The sequence below is a fragment of the Stegostoma tigrinum genome, chromosome 26, assembly GCF_030684315.1.
Source record: "Stegostoma tigrinum isolate sSteTig4 chromosome 26, sSteTig4.hap1, whole genome shotgun sequence".
Lineage (NCBI taxonomy): Eukaryota > Metazoa > Chordata > Chondrichthyes > Orectolobiformes > Stegostomatidae > Stegostoma > Stegostoma tigrinum.
In genome coordinates, this window is record NC_081379.1 from 11506052 (window position 1) to 11527010 (window position 20959).

The 20959-nt window shown below is 46.4% G+C and overlaps 1 protein-coding gene across 1 annotated transcript in view; it reads left to right on the forward strand.

Annotated features, from left to right (window-relative positions):
- The window catches only part of sgsm1a (small G protein signaling modulator 1a), a 112973-nt gene that overhangs the window by 41552 nt on the left and 50462 nt on the right, over nucleotides 1–20959 (forward strand). The window contains exons 4-7 of the mRNA XM_048556176.2: nucleotides 11215–11377; nucleotides 13505–13657; nucleotides 17635–17702; nucleotides 18320–18465. Of these exons, the coding sequence (XP_048412133.2) occupies nucleotides 11215–11377; nucleotides 13505–13657; nucleotides 17635–17702; nucleotides 18320–18465 (530 nt within the window). The remainder of the gene's footprint in view (nucleotides 1–11214; nucleotides 11378–13504; nucleotides 13658–17634; nucleotides 17703–18319; nucleotides 18466–20959) is intronic.

Below are 20959 nucleotides of genomic sequence, written 5' to 3' on the forward strand. Positions count from 1 at the left end.
GGGGCAGAAGAGGCAGGAGAATGGAATTGAGGAGTATTAGATCAGCCCTGGCCTCAAGGAATGGTGGGCACTCTGGATGGACTGAATGGCCTACCTCTGCTCCGGTGTTTTATTCTCTTATTGTCTGCATGCGCTTACCCTGTGGTGGGTAACTCATTGTCGTTCTACCCAGGCAGTATCAGGGGCATATTACCTTTTGCCAGTCGAACATTAAGAGGAGTTCACAGTTTCTACTCTTGACCCACCCTTCCTGTGCCTTTGTCCTCATGCAGCAGTCATTATCTGGGGAGGTCTAAAAGTGAATCCCAAGTGAGCGATGACTTTGAGCTCTGGCCGTGGCGGCTAATGATCAAACCCTCCAAGGCTCCATGGAGCGGATCAGGATTTATCTCCATAATGCCAAAACTCGAGTGTTGCCATTGGGGCTTATTGCTGTAAAAGTGTTCTACATTCACATCAACAGAAAAGTGTAATTAATGCCAATGGAAAGTTGTATACAACAATTAAAGCTTTATAAAAGAATTTGAAATTGGGCTGTTATGGTGCCACAGTTTAATAATGGTAGTGTATCTAAAGGTTAGCCTCTAGCTCCAGGGTGTTTTGAGATATTGAAGACTTTATTTTCCTCACGTTTTCTCCACCAGATTTCTTTCCTGGAGGGACCTGCCCACAGTGACACTCCAAATGACCATCCTCTGCCCACCCCGTGGGCAACAGTAGATCATTCCAGTTTGAGGCTTGACCCGTCCAAGTGCTGCCCAGGATTGGTGCCACTGTGATGACCATTGTGAGGGAAGCTGATGAATACTGAGAAACTATCAATGACTAGTAACAGCTGGAAGGGTTGCCTGTATATTCAAAAAGGGCACAGGAGTTCAAACTGAAGCTGGTGCTCTCGTGATGATATGCTGGTGTCCCTACCCCCTCTAAGCTGAGTTCAAGTCCTACCTGCCCCAGAGATGTGTACTGCCACCCCTGAATAGGTTGGTTAGAAATTATTTTGATCTGGAGCTCTTGTGGTGCAGTGATAATGTCTCTACCTCTGAGCCAGGAGGCTTGCATTTAAGTCACATTTTCCCTTGATCTACCTCTCAATGAGTTGATTTTATTTAGAGAAAACAGAAGCTATTGCTTCCGTTCTTACTCCCGTTCTTTTAATAAAAACGGATTGACAAATGAGAACATCGGCTTCCTCCTTCTGTCTAGGATTCTTAAGCGCACAGACCAGCCGGCTACTATCTGAATGACAGCCTAGTCTTATCGCCTGCACTGTGAACCTTATGGCTGAAACCTGATTTTAGGTCAACCTTTAGAGTGGCTATTTTGCAGTTGCTTTCATCTTTTGGCACAATTTTGGCTCGAGGCTATTGGAGATCTCTGGAAAGAAAGCTACTGCACACATTTGTATCAGCATTGTTTATCATTCATTTTTAAAGGAATTAGAAATGATGGATGGTTTTGTAAGGCCAGTTTTAGTCATTTACATGAGACGGTGCGCCTGAAAGTGTTTGCGCCTATGGAGAGAGCGAAAGGTGTGGTATTTGTGCAGTGTGGGAGGGCAGACAGTGAGGTGCATCATGCGAGGGTGTTGTGAGGGATGTGGGAGATGCCGTACAATGCTGTGTATTGGACTGTGTGCGTGTGTGTGTGTGTGTGTAACATACATAGAACATAGAACATTACAGCACAGTACAGGCCCTTCGGCCCTCGATGTCGTGCCGACCTGTCATACCGATCTGAAGCCCATCTAACCTACACTATTCCATGTACGTCCATATGGTTATCCAATGACGACTTAAATGTACCTAAAGTTGGCGAATCTACAACCGTTGCAGGCAAAGCGTTCCATACCCTTACCACTCTCTGAATAAAGAAACTACCTCTGACATCTGTCCTACATCTTTCACCCCTCAATTTAAAGCTATGCCCCCTCATGCTCGCCGTCACCATCCTAGGAAAAAGGCTCTCCCTATCCACCCTATCCAACACTCTGATTATTTTGTATGTTTCAATTAAGTCACTTCTCAACCATCTTCTCTCTAATGAAAACAGCCTCAAGTCCCTCAGCCTTTCCTCGTAAGACCTTCCCTCCATACCAGGCAACATCCCAGTAAATCTCCTCTGCACCCTTTCCAAAGCTTCCACATCCTTCTTATAATGCGATGACCAGAACTGTACACATAGAACAATACAATGTAGAACAGGCCCTTCGGAGTGAGGGATGAGTGTGTTTGAGCTGTATGTAGGAACGCTTGTGTAAGGGCCAGGGACAGATCTCTCGAGACCTCAATGAGAGCCTCAGACCCAGGAATTGGAACCTCAATGCACCTACTGTCTCAGGCCCTGTCTAGGTATCTGTGAATATAGATAGTACATGTGTGTGTGAAAGTGCATTTAAACGGGTAAGTGTGTGTGTGTGTGTGTGTGTGTGTGTGTGTGTTGGGGGAGCAGTGGGGTGTTGCAGTATGTGTGGTTGTGTCTCTGGGCTGGTGCACTGTTCCTTTCTATAGGGCTGCACATTCAGAGATGAGTGACAGACTGTGAACTTGTCAGTGATGAGACTGCAGTTCAGATGTCTTTGTTTAGCATATTAATCAATCCTTAAGACAATGTCAGTAAATTAGATTGAGAACCTCTGGTTGCTCAGTGAAAACTGTGCTGCTGATGTTACAGTGAAACATTTCCGTCATGATGCTGGGTGTGGGGAAATTGGAAGAGATATTGATAACTGTTATTACACTATCATCATTCAACAAGTAGAGGTGAAGATTAATGAATACCAGGGAGAAAATGCAGGCTGCAATCTAATGAGAATGCTGTGAAGGCCACATGGGAGCGCATCATAAGTTGGAGCCCAGTGGTTTTGAATTTTACATTTGAATTTTTAAGTCTCCCTCGGTGAGGTAGAGGCTGGAATATAAACATTTGGCCAGTGTTCACACAGAATTTATTCTTCATTAAGTCGAGGCTCCTGTCTGTGTTTGCTGGGCAGCCATCCTTTCATTGAGTTCTCTGGGACAAACATGTGCTAACTATTTATTTATTTGTTCACTGGATGTAGATCTCGCAGGCTAGGCTAGCATTTATTGCCCAAGAAGCAGTTAAAAGTCAACCATGTTTTTGTGGATTTTGAGTCACATATGACTCAGGCCAGGTAACAATGGCAGATTTCCTTCCCTAAAGAATATTGGTGAACCAGATGGTTTTTATTTAAAAATAAATTGACAATAGTTTCATGGGCCAGCCACTTATTCCAGGTTTTCATTGAAATTCACATTTTGCAATCTGCCATAGTGGGATTTGAATCCAGGTTCCCAGAGCATTAAAATAAAACAGAGAATTACAAATGCTGAAAATCTGAAACAAGAACAGAAATAGCAGGAGAAAGAGATAACGCAGCGTGGAGCTGGAGGAACACAGCAGGCCAGGCAGCAGAGGAGCAGGAAAGCTGATGTTTCGGGTCACGACCCTTCTTCAGAAATGGGTGAGAGAAACCTTTTTTGTTTTTGTTCTCAGAACATTACCTGGCATTCTAGGTTACTGGCCAGTACCTGCCCGCTACACCATTGCCATCCCCAAATGAGGCAAAGGAGGTTAATGAGTACAAGGAAGTGAAGACCTAGTTGTGTGAGATTTGATCAGTGTGTAGCTGTCCCTTTCTGTTCCAATCCCATTGACTACAAATTTAGAAGTGATCGCTGTGGTCAGTGACCTTGCTGAGGTTGATCTGATGGAAAATTGATCTTTGCAGCATTCTGCGTGGTGTTTTGTTTTAAAATCCATTATTTGTGTGTGAATCAGTCCACAGGCAAACATTTTCGGCCCCTGGATTTCAAACTGAGAACTTCACCGTCTAACGGAACCTCCTCATGAGCAAAATTGCTGCAGCTTCTCAGTTATTGCAAGACCTGTAATTAGGCAGCTGTCTTAGCTTGTTGGGTTTGGAGCTTACATGCTGGAGGGTGTGTGTAAGCATTGCGCAGAGTTTCAGAACATCATTGCATGGCTTGTTTAGTACACCTGACGCACTTGCTTTCTCAGTGGCATGATAAGTAGCACTCCTGCCTCAGAGCTAGAAGGTTGTGGGTTCAAGTCCTGCTCTAGAGATGATGGTCTTGAGGGAGTGCTGTAGTGTTATCTTTGGAATTCGGCATAAACCTGATACTTCGTCTGACTGCTTGGGTAGATATTGGATATCCCATGGTACTATTTGAAAGAAAAGCAGGGGGAGTTTCACATGTTTGCCCTGCCCAGTGTTAATCCCTCACTTGGCATCATGGCAACAGATTGTAGGTCATATTTGAAGTGTAGCTGCCTGGACCTTACTGTGTGCTAATTGTTTCCATGTTCCCAGCATAACAACACAGCTGCACTACAGCAGTTCCTCATGGCTTGCAACATGTTTTGGGCTATGTCTGAGGTCATGAAAGGTGCTATGCCAATGCAAATCTTACTTTTATCATACCCTCCAGAAGCTCAGCGTCGGGGCTAAAGCTAACAGGAGTTGGCGACATGGTTAGATTCAGTTCTCTTGGTGGGATGACATCTAGTTTAGGTTTGATTGGATTTTAGCGGGAAGGGGTGACTCGGTGGGCCAGGAAGTTCCGCCTTTTAGAGTTCCTGGGATGGAGAGTGTTAATTAGACAGTTGGACACAGCAGTCATCCTAAACGTGTGCTTGAATCAGTAATATTGGGATCATACTCCTGCAGGTTGGATTTGGTCAATCTCAGCCTGAGGTGACTTGCCTTCTTTTTGTCCAATGACCGGTAGAACTAACCCTCAGAAGAGCATTGAGCCGCTCTGCCCCAAGCCTTTCTCCTGGCCTTTACCTGATTCAGTTTTGTGTTATAGACCCATCTTTGTTTTTGGCATTGAGTTTGCAGTTTCCAGTTGGTCACATTCCAATAAGCAGAAAGGGCTGGAGTTCTTTCCCAGTCCAGCCTAGGTTTGGATCTGGGATCACGGGATCTGTCTGATTTGGGATGAATGTAGTTGTCGAAGTTGTTCGTGCTCTGTTGATTTGACAAAGTGAATGGAAGACAGTTCCCCCTGGATGATTGAGTGATCAACAAGCGGGTGATAGAGGGAGGCAGAAACTGTGGAATCAGCTATTAGTAAATTAACAGCACCAGAGAGAAGCGAGAGTGTTTGCAGCCAATATGGAGATGGAGAGATCACAGTGTGGAGCCGACCAGGCAGCATCAGAGGAGCAGGAAAGCTGACATTTCAGGTTGGGACCCTTCTTCAAATTTTCTGAAGCCTGGCCAGCTGTATTCTTCCAGCTCCACACTCTGTTACGTCTGACTCCAGCATCAGCAGTTCTTACTGTCTCTGGGAGATGGAGAGAATGTGATCAGGAGGGGCAGGGAAGAGTTGCATCAGGAGGGAGAGTGGGCAGTCAAGCCTGTCTAATGTCTGCCACTATAAAATAATGGAGTCAGGCAGATGTGTGTGAGGGGTGGGAGGAGGCACTGCAGTTGCCTCCCCTATGTTTCACTTGTCAACCCCAAATCTTTTCTGCCCATTGTGTGGAAATTCATACTGAGGCTAAGACTTTTACCCCTCTCAACATTCTAAAGGGTCGCCCAACTTCCTGGCCCAACAGAGAAGCAGCTCTTCATTTCATTCATTTGTGAGATGTGGGTGTCACTGGTCCAGTCAGTATTTGATGTCCAACCATAGTTGTCCAGAGGGCAGTTCAGGGCCAAAAAGGTTCCTGTGGAATGGGAATCCCATGTAGGCCAGACAAGTAAGGGCGATGGATTTCCTTCCCTTAAGGAATTCAGTGAACCAGATGGGTTTTTGCAACAACCATCAGTGGTTATTCAAGATAATAAAATGTGAGGCTGGATGAACACAGGCCCAGCAGCATCTCAGGAGCACAAAAGCTGACGTTTCGGGCCTAGACTCTTCATCAGAGAGAATGGTTATGCAGTTGTCTTTAGGCCAGCTTTAATTCCAGATTTTTATTGAGTTAAAGTTTTGAACAGGTGTCTCCAGAACATTGAAGCTGGGGTTCTGGATTCCTAATCCAGTGTCATTACGACTGTGCACAGCCTCTCCTTGGTCTATGAAGGAGTTAAGGTGGAAATGACTACATTGAAGATTGATGAAGTGAGAATATTGGACGTGACAGAGATGGGGAGCTGTGTACTTATCTCCCAGTGCTCAGTCTGCAAGCATTATTTATTGGGAGCAGGCTCAGGCTGACTGTTGCTATGGAGATAGCACAGAAGGAGGTTTAGATGGAGACATGTAGATTGCTCATCTCATTCTGCTTCCTGCTCACAAATTGATAATTCAACATATTCCCCCTCCAGTTCAGATTGCTCCTCCTTGCCTGTTCTTTCCAGGAGCACTTTTAAATTTGTTATATTATTTTCAGTCTCACCAGATCTTATTTCAAGGCTGCATTTGATCCTGTAGCGATCAATCCCAAACAGCTGGTAGGCAAAATATTGACTAGGCTATAGCCCAGTTAACAGTGCAGACTGTAAATCTTATGCTCCCAGCCAAGAAAGAGTTTCTATACTTATGTGCTCAGACTACACTGATTCTGCTTTTGTCTGCTACATACTAAACAAGGGGTGCAATTTTAACTCAACGATGTATTCAAGCTAGCAATTAAAAACCAGTTAGGTAAACTGTTTCCACTGGTTGGGGATTCAAGAACTAGGGGGCATGACCAGAGAATTAGTGCCAGACCATCCTGGAGAGAATTGCCCACACAGATTGGTGGAGGTTTGGAACTCTCTTCACAAACGGCAGTGAATGCTGGATCAAATCAGTTTTGGTTCAGGAAAAGCATTCGGAGATATGGGCCAAAAGCATGCAGTTAGGCCACAGATCAGCATGATCTCATTGGAACAGGCTTGAGGGTTGGAATGGCCTACTCATGATCATGTGTAAATGGGCTATGTAGGTTCAGCTGACCCCCTCCCATCAACCCATCTTCTACCTATTCACCTTGGGGGAAGCCAAAGGAGTTGTTTCTCTGGCAACTGATCCAGTATTGTGTCTAGGCCCGAAATGTCAGCTTTCCTGCGCCTCTGATGCTGCTTGACCTGCTGTGTTCCTCCAGCCCCACACCTTGTTATCCCATCTACTCTGTTGGCCAAGGTTAAAGTTGTCTCTGAAAAGAAACCAAAACTTGATTTCCTAAAAGACCAGTGGGAGCTGGGGAGTTTCCTCTCTTACCCAGCGTTTTCAAACATGGCGTCCTGCACAGTGTACCCTGTGCCTCCACTGGTATTTGTCACTCTTGAAATGCCCTTGTCTGCATCTCAGAAGACTTACATTTATACAGTGCCTTTCGCATCCTCAAGACACCCCGAAATGGTTCCCAACCAGTTTTGATGTGTGGCCATTCCTGTAATGTGGGAGATGCCAGTCTGCACACAGCAAGCTCGCACAAACAGCAGGGGGATTGTGACCTGGAGTTTTGGCCTCCACCATCTAGAAGGACGAGGAAGGCAGACACATGGGAACACCATTATCTTCAAGTTCCCCTCCAAGCTGCTCACCATCCTGCCTTGGAAATGCAATCACCGTTTCATTGGTGTTGATGAGTCAAATTCTTGAAACTCCCTCCCTAACAACATTGTAGATGTTCCTAGACCAAGCTGTAATGGTTCAAGAAGGCAGCTCACTGCCACTCCCTTCTTAGCAGGCCTTCTTCCCTAAAGGCCATTAATGAACCAGACAGACGTTTATAACAATGGCTACATATAGCCAGCTTGTAATTCCATATTTCTGTCGAACTCAAATCTGCCATGCTAAGGTTGAGTCCATGTCTTCAGGGTAGTCTGGGTTCTGGAGTACCAGCCTGGGCTCTGGGTTCTAGAGTACCAGCCTGGGTTCTGGAGTATATTGCTTGCCCAAAAATTGCTGTAAGCACCTAGTCAAAGATCAGGAGGGAAAACTGAAACAGTCTAAACAGCACATTCTGCCATGTGTAAACACATTAAAGGTGTCTGTGCTCTGAATCATATGGTTATGTCACAGGATAGTGTTAGATTCTGAGGGGGCATGATAGGGTAGATGCTGAACAGCTGTCTCTCTCCTCAGAGGATGGTTCCCGAGCAAAGGTTGCCCATTTAAGATGGAGTTGCAGAGTATCCTGTCTCAGAGCGTTGAGAATCTTTGGAATTTTCGACCTGGACAGCTGTAGGGGTTCTGTTCAAAGCCGAGGTAGAGAGATTTATGAACTATCATGGAATCAGGGCTTAGGGCAATAGGTGGGAAAGTGACGCTGAAGCCAAGACCAGATTAGATTTGATCTAACTGAATGGTGGGCATAGCCTTGGGGAAAGGGTAGGAAAAAATGATCTCTTATTTCTTAGTTTTATTTCTTCATAAATCATTGAAACTTTAATAAGGAGGTTCTTTACATGTTGCTTCTGGCCTTCAGATATTGCTTCAGCAGCAGTGTCTTTTCTTCCCACAGTGTTGCCATGTCAACTGTTTTGGGCTTCCAGAGAATTAGTCTCTCGGGTTGTGTAGTAAGTGTGATGCTACAATGATGTATGTGGAATGAGGCTGGGAGAAGTCCTGATTCATGTTTACCGTATTGAGTACAGCTCCATTCTCCATTGTAGGAAAAAGGGTGCAGTGGCACCCATCAAGAAAGATTGGGGTAATTTGGGGCTGTTTTTCAGAAGACTGAGGGATGCCTGGAAGGAAGTCCTCAAGATAATGAAAGGGGTTTGAGGTTAGGCGTAGAGGCTGTGTTTGTAATTGCATACAAGACCAGAACTAAGTGACATAAGTGTAGGCAAGAGGATTGTCTTCACCCAGAGAGTGTTGGGAAGTAGAAATCTGTGACCACAGGAAGTGGTCAAAGCAAATATTTAATGCAAGAGGAAGTTTGATTAAATAATTGAGGAAGAAAGGAATGGCAGGATTTGTTAAGACATTCTTATAAGATATATATCCTCTGTTCACAACCATTAAATGTCACCGAGTGCTTCACAGTTCACTGTTCTGCAAGGTAGTGACTGTTGATTTTGTAGGCAATCAAACAGACATTTTGTGCACAAACAGCAATGTGGAAATGATCAGATAATCAGCTGTGATGTCAACTGAAAATTACATAAGGAGAACTTCCTTGCTCTTGCTCAAAATAGTGCCATAGACTCTTTTGGGTCCACTCGAACGAACAGACAGAGCTGAGGTATATCATCCCATCTTCAGGGCAGTACCTCTGACCCTGCTGCACCCCCTCACATCAGTACTGCACGGCAGTGTCAGCTGTGCTCGAGTCTCTGGGGAGGGACTTACACCTAAGACTAGTATTTCACTGATACCACCTTATAGGAGGTCAGATAGGAGGCTTGGTTTGGAGGGTGGGGAGTGGTTACGGACCATGCAGAGCATGAGCAGTGACATATGGGCTGTAGGGGTGAATGGCCTGTTTCCATTCTTCTGATCATCTCCACCTCTGAAAAGCATCACCATAGATTGATCGTGAAAGTGCATCTGAGTCACTAATGCCTTTGAGGGAAGGAAATCTTCCATCCTTACCTGGTCTTGCCTATATGTGACTTCAGACCTACAATTTGACTTTTGACTGCCCCCTAGATTAAAAGGGTTGGGCAATAAATGCAAGCCTCGCCAGTGATGCCCACATCCCATGAACAAGTCAAAATAAAGTCATCATGAGACATTGTGATTTAAGCATTGATACTTTAAGAAAAATCCAACATAAGGAATCATTCAAACATGAACTCTTCTTGCTCTTCCTGAATCCTGTTTCGGACTCTTGAAATATGATAGCAAGTGCACTATGGGCCAATTGGTTTCCAAAAGATTGACCAGGTAAGACAAGTTTAAAAAGAGATCAGGCCCTGAGAGAAGTGGAAAGGTTGTGAATATTGAGTGCGGTTTCCACTGCAGTGATGGGATCTCAGAAATTGTGAAATGCAACCACACATTGAAATTTCAGTGACCTTTGGGAAAGAAGCCCACTGCTCTGAACCAGTCTGGCCTGTGCATGACTCCATTCCTGAACGTGTGGCGTTGACTTGTAACTGCCCCTGTGCAAAAATGCACATTTCGGCATTTGCCTCATCAGCACTGCCAACATCCAACATTAATTTTGAAGATGAACTGTGGCTCTGAAATCTACAGCGCTGATGGAATAAAACCTCCAGAAATGGGGGGGAAGAGGGTGATCAATCTTGCAGGGTTCACATGGAGCATCCAGGTATTAAGGATTCTACTGGATACTGCAGCTGTTGTAAACCCAAGGGAGAAAACCCACAAATAAAAACAAAACCGCATTTATCTTTTACACCTTCAGCCCCTTTTGTTGTTCACAGAAGGAGACAAAGCTGGTTTGCCTGGGTGAGGTGAAAGGTGAAGCCTCCGGGAATTGACACAACGAGAGTTGGCAGCGCCTTAGTTGATGTTGTGGCACAGGGCTGACTTTTTAATAGAAGGTGGAGGCGCTGAAATGTTTGTGATGTTGATGCTGCTGTCGATGTTGCCCCATTTACTTACTTGCCACCTCACCTGCCGTACTCTTTCTCTCTTTCTTCCCCTACCACCTTCTGTCTGTCTCTCTCGCTCGTACTCTTGCTTTCTCTCTTGCTGTCACTTGCGCTCTCTCGCTCGTGCGCGCTCTCGCTCGCCTTCTCTCGCTCGTGTGCTCTCTCGCTCGCCTTCTCTCGCTCGCCTTCTCTCGCTCGTGCGCTCTCTCGCTCGTGCGCTCTCTCGCTCGCCTTCTCTCGCTCGTGCGCTCTCTCGCTCGCCTTCTCTCGCTCGTGCGCGCTCTCGCTCGCCTTCTCTCGCTCGTGCGCGCTCTCGCACGCCTTCTCTCGCTCGTGCGCGCTCTCGTTCGCCTTCTCTCGCTCGTGCGCGCTCTTGTTCGCCTTCTCTCGCTCGTGCGCGCTCTCGTTCGCCTTCTCTCGCTCGTGCGCTCTCTCGCTCGCCTTCTCTCGCTCGTGCGCTCTCTCGCTCGCCTTCTCTCTCTCATGCGCTCTCTCGCTCGCCCTCTCTCTCTCATGCGCTCTCTCGCTCGCCCTCTCTCTCTCTCTCACTCGCCCTCTCTCTCGCCCTCGCTTGTACTCTTGCTCTCTCGTGCGCGCCCTCTCTCTCATGCGCTCTCACTTGCCCTCTGTCTCTCTCGTGCTCTGGCGCTGTCACTCGCCCTCTCTCTCTCTCGCCCTGTCTCGCTGTCTCTCGCTCTCTCTGTCCTCTTTCTCTCACCCAGCTGCTGTGGAAGCCTGTGTATTGCACGGACTCAAGCGAAGGGCGGCCGGCTTCCTCCGGAGTAACAAAATAGCCGCCTTGTTCATGAAAGTGGCAAAGACCTTTTCTTTGGCCGAGGAGCTGTGCAGGAAGGTGCAAGAGCTGGAACAGCTGATTGAGAGCAGGTAACACACTCTGCAGTGAGGGCACATCAGGGAAGCTTGGGCAAGCTGAGGCCAAGAGCCCCTGAAATAGTGTCTTGAGTCTGTTGGAAGCTTTTTTAATAGCTTTACATGTTACATGCACAACAGAGGCAGCAACTTAAAGGATCTGCTCCCAGGTACCCGAAGGGAACTTGTGTTGTCCTGTGGCAGGTCCAATTGGAACACAAGCTTTTAAAGCCACTAGGAAAGAGAGGTTCAGGATTCTTAAAGGGCAGGAAGTAAAGTCCATGAGGTCAAGAGCAGAATTATTAAAGGTGGACCTGAATAAATCCAATAGGGATTTCGGGGGAAACCAATTCATATCTCGAGAGAATAAGGACCTCCTCCTGTTCTGCAGAACTCTTTCAACCTTTTGCAAAATGATCAGAGTTTCGCTAAGCCACTTTCAAACATTTTGAGGTACAACGAAGCGTTATGTTATCTGGTACAGATCCTCCCCGGCAAAATTGTATCTTCAAAAACGTTCTCAGAAGTGTGAAAATTTAAGCACTTGTCCTTCTAGCTTAAGACTAAACTCGGGGTTTAAAAAGACACAGGAGATTTAGAAATTGTTATAACGTTCAAGGCTACAGGCCTTGTGCTGCAAGCTGGAACTAGTGTAGATTTAGTCTATTTTAGTCAGCACAGACCTGATGGGCCAGAGGGCCTCTTCTGTACTGCATGACTCCGTGATCAATCATACACTGAGAGAATCATGAGAATGTGAAACTTGTCACCACATACAGTTACCAGCATTGACACATTTAAAGGGAGCTAAGTGAGGTGGGAGGAGGGGAAAGAATAAGAAGGTGCACAAAGAGTGAGTTGACGTGTGACTCAGGATGATCAGAGGGAGCCTAAAGTCTGGTTTTATTCCTGTGCTATACTTGCAATGGACTGGATTTTAAGGGGTGTTCTCGAGCTCTCGCTCCCCATCGTTGCTGCTGATGCGTCCTTACCAACAATCTGTGAAAGCATTTACGCGGGGACCATTGTGACAAGGCTTCTGCCCTGTTTCAGGAGGAGGCATTTTTAACTGATCTGTCCAGGGATGTTATGACAGGCAAGTGGGACTTGAGTCTGGGCCTCCTAGCTCGGGGCGAGAACAGTGGCACAGCGTGACGAGAGCCCCAGACTCCGAACGAGGCCCTGAGCTCCCTCTCAACCCTGGAGACTGGTGTTGTATGGGGAGGGGTGGAGGGGACAGTGCAGGTCTGGAGGGGTATGATGATGTGAGGCCACGCCTCTGACGAGCCTAGGGAACCCATAAAGGAGTCAGCCCATGTAGCCAAAGCACGGTGAGTGCTGACCCTTGACACGGGGTAAGATATTGCCCAGTGATGAGACCTCAAAGTGGTCCTTAATTACGAGCTTCAATAGGTCTAAGGTCAGGCAGGCTGCCTCGGGCGTTCTCTGTGCGCGCGCTCAGCCCACTCCCCATCCCCAAGTAAAATGACAGACAGGTCAGTGTGAGAGGGTAGGTGGTGGCCGAACCATGTCACTCCGCCAGCCCAATCCGCTGCTGAGGAGATGTTTAAAGCCCAGCCTAACATTGAGTGCTGGAGGTGAACAACACACTGTCAACCTCTGCTTCTATAACACGCCGAATTCCCTCGGGATTCCTGTGTAGAGTGTGTAAGGGGGACCAACATGACCGCCTCAGACTGCAGTCCTGAATAGTTTGGTGACTTTTGTCTCCAGTTACTGAAAGCTGCTGTTTGTGCACAGCACAGAATTCAGAAAATCCGGTCGAGAAGGGAAGTTGACTTAAAAGATAGGAATTATAGAACAAGGCTTTCGGAAAGAGTGTAGAAATGTGCAATGCAGATGAGTCCAGTTCAGACTGTAGCAGTCGATGCTGTAATCCCTAATCTCTGCAATTCCCTCCCTGTATTTCTCCACCTCACTGTCTCTCTTACAAGATGCTCTTCAAAACTTATCACTTTGGTCACCTGAGATCGTCCTTGTAATTTAGTTGTCACACGTTTTACTCTGCAAAGTCCCCTGGTGTGAGAAAGGTGCGACAGAAAGAAGCGGGCTTGAAGTCGCCCCATTGGGCTGTTCACTACCAGAGACTCCCTCCTGATAATGTGCTGCTTGTCTCCACAGGAGGAGCCAAGGGGCAGCGCCCCAAGAGCTTGTTCGCAAACCTCAGAAGGTGCCTCACCTGTCCGCTCGGGCTGTCAAACATCTATGGATCCGCACTGCCCTCTTCGAGAACGTTCTGGACAAAATTGTGCAGCACCTAGTGGAGAACAGTAGGTTGGTACTGAGCTGTTACAACTGTGCCTTTGAAATAATAGACGCCCTTCTTTCTGCGGGGAACTGAACTGAATGCTGGGCAGTGCTGTTCCAAATGGTGACAAAGTGGTGACCCTTTATGTAAAGAATGGTTTTACTTGACTATTCCCACATTTTGAGTTATTTGCTGGGTTATGAGAGGGGCTATGGAGATCTCTCTTACTCCTTTCTTCTCCCAGTTATACAGAGTTGTACAGTACAGAAGCAGACCCTTTGGTCTAACTCACCTGCGCCAACCAGGCATCCCAACCTGACCTAGTTCCATTCGCCAGCATTTGATCCATACCGCTCTAAATTCTTCCTATTCATATACCCATCCAGATACCTTTTAAATTCTCCATCACTGTTTCTGGCAGCTTATTTCCATACACGCACCACCCTCTTGATGAAAAAGATACCCCTCAGACCCTTTTAAAATCTTTCCTCTCTCACCTTAAACCTATGTCCCCTAGTTGTGGACTCCCCACTCTAGGAAAAAGACCTTGGCCATTCAGCCTATCCATGCCCCTTATGACTTTACCAACCTATATAAGGTCACCCCTCAGTCTCTGATGCTCCGGGGGGAAAAATGCCTCACCGTACTCAGCCTCTTGCTATAACTCAAACCCAGCAACATCATTGTAAATCTTTTCTGCACCTTCTCGAGTTTAAAAACATCCTTCCTATAGAAGGACGACCAGGATTGTATGGCACTATTCATCGATGTCCTGTACAGCTACAAGTCCACATCCCAAATCCTGTATTCTGACCAATGAAAGCAAATGTGCCGAATACCTTCCTCACCACCCTACCTATCTGCAACTCCACTTTTAAGGAATTCTACACCTGGACCCCAGGACCTTTCTCCTAAGTAATAAGTCTTGCTCTGGTTTGCCTTCCCAGAATGCAGCACCTCCCATTTATCTAAATTAACCCCCACCTGCTAACCCTCGGTCTATCTGAATAAGGTCCCATTGTACTCTGAGATAATCTTCTTTACTGTCCACCCACATCAGTAATTTTGGTGTCATCTGCAAACTTACTAACCATGCCTCCTATATTCACATCTAAATCATTTGTATATGTCAGAAAGCAGTGGACCCAGCACTGATCCTTGTGGCAATACTACTGGTCACAGGCCTCCAGTCTGAAAAGCTACCTTCCACCACCCTCCTCTGTCTCCTGCTTTCAAACCAATTTTGTATCCAGTTGGCTAGCTCCACATTGATCACGGGTGATCTAACCTTACTAACCAGTCTGCCATGCAGAACCTTGTTGACTGCTTTGCTGAAGTCCATGTAGTTAACATCAACTGCTCTGCCTTCATCAGTCTTCTTTGTCACATCTTCAAAGAAATCAAGCAAGTCAGTGAGACACCATTTCCCATGCACAAGGCCATACTGACTATCCTTAAGTTGTCCTTGCCTCTCCAAATGCAAGTAAACTCTATCCCTTGGAACCCCCTCCAACAACTTTCCCACCATTGACGTCCGGTTCACCGGTCTATATTTCCCTAGCCTTTCCTTCCAGCCTTCCTTTGAATAAAGGCACCGCATTAGCCAACCTCCAGTCTTCCAATGTCTCACCTGTAGCTATCAATGATGCAAATATCTCAGCAAGGAGCCCAGTAACCTCGTCTCCAGCTTCCCACAAAATTCTGGAAAACACCTGATCGAGTCCCAGGGATTTATCTACCTCTGTACATTTTAAGATCTCCAGCACCACCTTGTCTGTAATATTTCAAGACATCACTATTTATTCTCCAAGTTTCCGAGCTTTCATGCCCTTTTCCAGAGTAAATATTGATGCAAACTATTCCTTAGTATCTTACTCATCTCCTGTGGTTCCACACATGGACGGCCACATTGATCTTTAAGGGAGCCAATTCTCTCCCTAGTTACTGTTGTGCCTTTAATGTATTTATAACTGCCTCTGGTCCCGAGGTAGTTCCCATACATCAATCCTGAGCCTTAAACCTTCAGAGAGCATCTGCTCCTAGCCTGAATGACAGAGGTGTGTGCCACATGACAAAGTGACTGGTACTCACTACATATACACACCATGCAGACGTTACAAATGTCCTCTGCTGTGCTGATGGATTCAGCTGGCTCCCTGAGATGTACAACATTGGCTTCTGTTGGTGTAGCTGCAGAATGTGGCCATCAGTGTTCTGTGGATGGTAGCCTATTGCATTGTACGATCCTTTACTGGAAGCAATAATCTCAGATCAGGTGTAGGTCATAACCCCGATGTGATTATTGGAGGTAGATGGGAGACTTGCTCCTTTTTCTTTCGGTGCTGATAGCTAGTGATTTCCTTGAACTATCCCTAAGAGGATACACCAGGGGCATCTGGGTTGATTCTTATCTTGGAGTTCCTCAAGGTGCAGTTGGACGTTCTCAATGCCTTTGCTTATTTCTGTAGTTCCTCCTCGAACTCTAAGGGGGGACAGGGTAGCGTCCCCTGTGTCTGGGTCAGGGAGGACCTAGTTCAATTCCCACCTCAACATTTGATGGCTGTGGAAGGTGTATCGTAACTAGGCCAAACAGGTTGATGTTGCATGTTATTGCAAGAAGAACAGGAGTATGTCTTGCTCAGCTAGAGCTATATAGGAGCTGCAGTGCAACGGCCTCCCCATGTCAAAAGTCTCCACAGGCAGGTTCTCAGCTTGAGCAAGCATCACCTAAGGATCGAACACAAACACATAGCTCCATGGTACGCTAAGAAACTCACATTGTGGGGCAATCACAAATCAGTGTCCGGCCAATTCTGGTGTGGCTCTTTACTGTAATGTGTTCCCCAGTGGGCAAATTCTTTAGCAAAAAACAGAACTCTGAATGGACAGTGTATGTGTTTGGGAATATCCGCAACTATAGTCGCCAGATGATTCTGATTGAGGTGAGACAACTTCTGGCTATACTGAGTGCTGCGCAACTGTGGAATCTGTACCTCTCAACTGCACTCATCTTGCAGCAGATTTGCTCCTTAAACAGAATGATACAATTACATGCAATGTAGTGGATGTGACACAGAGCACACTGAATAGTGTTCACGCTGTTAACCTCAACAATTCTCCACACCCTTTACACTGCATCCCCTCTCTGCTTACTGAGCACACATAAGCCTCTTTACTGAGGTTCCACCCACTCTTCCTCACCCTTTCCGCACCACCTCATTTTTCCTTCTGACTCCAACTATTCAGCTCAATGCTACTCAGATTTGTACAAGTTAAGCTTGCAATGTACCATGCATTTAATAGGGTTGACAATGCCACTCAACATTTCTCTGATTTGTAAGCTATGATGAAATGACTGGCCATGATTTTTTTTTTCCTAAAAGTCTGTCACTTATTCTCAGAAAACAAAAGTCTAGGTGGCTCTCTACCAGCTCTGTTTTTAAAAATTAGTCAGTCATGAGATGTGGGTGTTTATGGCTGGGCCAGCGTTTATTATCCGTCCCTAGTTGCCCCTTGAGAAGGTGTTGGTGATCTGCCTTCTTAAACCGCTGCAGTCCAAATGCTGTGGGTAGACCCACAGTGATCTTAGGGAGAGAATTTGGAGGATCTAAGTTAAATATGGGATATCCTTGGCAAAATTCCTTCCAGTGGCATGATGCCCATTTACTGAGGAAGATAGTGGCCTGACTGCGTTTTACCTCAGACACGAGGGGCAATGGCTCATAACCTAACCTGGACTCTTTGTTTCTCCGGCATTTCTCCACTATGGACTGATGGAATTGTGCCAGTTCAGGTGCCACGATAGGATACAGCCCATAACCAATTAACCCACTGGCATTGTCAATCCCAGTTGGCTGATAAACAAGGGTCACATGGGTGTAACCGAGTGTTGACAGTCTCAGCGAAGACATGGGTGCTGTCTGAAGATTGGGGGTAGGGGTTGGTGGATCTGCACAGACATTGTGACAACTGAAAATGTTTTCTGTGTCTTTTCTCTCCTCAGCAAATACTACGAAAAGGAGGCTCTTCTGATGGACCCTGTGGATGGGCCAATATTGGGCTCGCTGTTAGGTGAGCACTGGAGAAGTTTACATTGAAGCAAAGATGGCTACCAGATGGAGGCTGCGCAAAGACCATTGACCATTTCTTCAGCAGGAAGAGGGAATTGCTGCTGTTCCTCAGACATGCTGTGGCAGTGCTGTAGTTGGAATGGGTTGGACAAGGTCAGAAGTCACACAGCTCCGGGTTATAGTTCGACAGGTTTATTTGGAAGCGCAAGGTTTTGGAGTGCTGTTCCTTCGTCAGCTGGGCTGTGAAACCAATTGGACTATAATCTGGTGTCATGTGACTTCTGACTTTGTCCACCCCAGTCCAACACTGGCACCTCGGCATCATGGCTACCAGTTGATGTAACAGAAACGACAAGAGGGAAACAGAATGGGCTGCTCTTCGCCCCGTATCTTGGGCAGAATTTTGTACCTTGGTCCTGCACGTTTGTGTCTGTCCCATTCGGGGCTGGACTTCAGCCCTTTCCTAGGGGTTACAAGATGTGGGTTTTCAGGTTAAACATGAATCAGAACAACAGGACGCCATTAAATGCTGGTGTTTAAATGGGTGGCTTGATGCCTCTTGCCTGACTCTAAATCCGGGTTGTGACTGCGTCACACTCTCTCCTCTTTTTCTCCCAGTTGGGCCCTGTGCCCTGGAGTACACGAAGATGAAGACAGCCGATCATTTCTGGACGGATCCTTCGGCGGATGAGTTGGTCCAGAGGCATCGCATCCACAGTGCCCACTGTCGTCAGGACTCGCCCACCAAGCGGCCGGCCCTTTGTGTGAGTTGGGTCACGTTTACCTCCTGTTTGTTTTGTTTGAGATCCCACGAGGGGCCCCGGGCTGACTGTGAAATAAATGGGCAGGAAAGCGCATCAATTGAGTCTCGTTCCCTTCTTCCATCTTGGAGGCCGACACTCAAGGACAAGCCTGAAGTCTCCAGGACGTTGCAGTGAGCAAGCCTGGGGAGAGATGGCTGGGGTTTTCAGTGAAACTCAGTGGGCCTTTTGTTCTTTAAACAGTGGAAATATTCTGTTCAATTGGCTTGGCCATACTGTTGTGAAAGATGGCGAATGCAGAGTCTTTCAAAATGGTGACCCAGTGCGTGCTGTTTTCCAACTGCCACAATTGAGCGGGCTTGACTGACCAATGGTAGGGGCAGCAAGAGGCCATGTGATGGTATCCTCCAGCATGTATGAAGATAGAGTCAGAGCTAGGGGTTTTCATTTCTGTGGGAGAATTCTGATGTGATTCTTGTCAAAAATTTAGAAATATAGAAAAAAGGGGCAGGAGTAGGGCATTTGGCCCTTTCTGCAGACGCCTACCACACAGCTAAAAAGGTCCATTGGCTGCTCGAGTTTACGCCAGTGAAAAACAAACCTAACTAATCTAATTTCATTTTCTACCACTTAGCCCATGTCCTTCTATGTATTGGTATTATGATTATGGGTGATCACCCAACTCAGTACCCAGACCCACTTCCTCCCTTTGATCCCTCTAGCCTTATGAGCTATATCTGACTCCTTGAAAAGATTCACTGTGTTAGCCTCAACCACTTTGTATTGGCAGACAGGCTCATCTACTCTCTGGCTGAAGACACTTCTCCTCACCTCAGTCCTAAATGGCCCACCCTGTCCCCATAGATTCTGACTTACATTTACCCTGTTGCGTCCTGTCCTGAGCTTTCCCTCTCTGATTCACGCTGGGCCTGCCGTTTCCAAGGGCAACAGCAGCCTTCCGTACCTGGCCTGTGTGTCTCGTTAGTGAGTCAAACTGCTGAATGTCAGTCAGTTGAGTTGTTAGAGTCTGTAATGGTTGGGGGGTACAACACAGTTCCAGCTGTGCCCAGCCCGAATGCACCTCATGTCTGTGCCTGATTAGTTTTCTAGCAAGGAGGTCATTAGGTGAGTATAGGAGTAGGAATTTGAGAGGATCAACACTGAGAGGTTGAATTTCCCTGGCTGACACAGGGCACAGCCTTGGGATAAAGGGTTGATTATTCTGGACTGAAATGAGAAAAAATTCCTTCGCTCGAAAGGTTGTGAAACATTGGCAGCCCTGATCCTGGATGGTTGTGAGTACTTAAGGCTAAAAGAAAACAGATGTTTGGCCTCAGGAACCATGGACAACCAGTGCAGATACCAACTATGTTGTCATGTTTGTATGGAATGACAGCAGAGTCCGATAGGCCAAATGGTCTATTTGTGCTCTTCGTTTTATGTTAACAATTGCTTGGCTGTACACAATTATAGCTGAAACGGGACAAACGCTGTCAAAGCCCTCATCAGGACAAAGGCAAGAACTTTCATAAAATTGCAGCGACTTGTATCATGGGAGAAAAGATGCTGGTTGATTGGCACAAGCCCATGGCAATACCATGGCCCAATGTGCCAGCCAGTCAGCACCCGCTCCCCGTGTATAAATTATTGTGATCATTTGGAATTTGGCATTCTTGCATGTGTCCTGACAATGAAAAGCTTCAACAATATGTCTCTCGCTTTTCAGCAACATTCAAAATCTCAGTTTTCTACTTGAGTCAAGTTCCAGTTTTTTTTTCTTCCATCCACTTTATTTTTTTCCTGCCGTTGTTCTCCTGATCTGGAATCTGGCTGTGAACAAAATTAGATTGTCGAATTTTCCTTATGACAGCTCACAGAGGGTCAGTCAAAGGCTGTGAGAAACATTGAACTGTCTTAATGACGAGGCACAGCAGGGGTTGCTTTAGAAATACGAGTGTGCTTTTTAATTTTCAGAGCAGGCTGCTCCAGATGGGACAGTGCCCTGGTGTAAATTGGCATCTTCAGGACTGGAGGAGAAGCAACAGAAAAAAACTGTCAAAGCAAACCTTTTTGGGTGGACTGTTTTTTTTTGGGACAGTGGGGCGTGTAGTTTAAATTGACATTTTCTTCATGTGAAGACTCATGTAGTCCCTGACTTGATGAGCTGCCTTCATTATATGTTGCTTCCATTAAGGTGGAATTATCAGTCGTGGGTTTCAGCCAGCTGATCAATCTCATCATTATCAACTCTACTTTTTCCCTTGAGCTGATGCCAGTTAGTTATTAGTAGTGCCCGCACTTAGGTAGCTAATGAGATTCAGCGGCTCTCACTCTTCCTTATTATCACCGGCACTACAAAAACTAATAATTCTCACTTGTTCAGTGAGAAGACCTGCTGAACTCCCTGAGCTGTCAGTGTTTCCTGTGGGGATAAGCTGATTCACAGACCGTAAATAGAAATTTAACAAGAATCACTGGACAATTTGATTAATTTTTA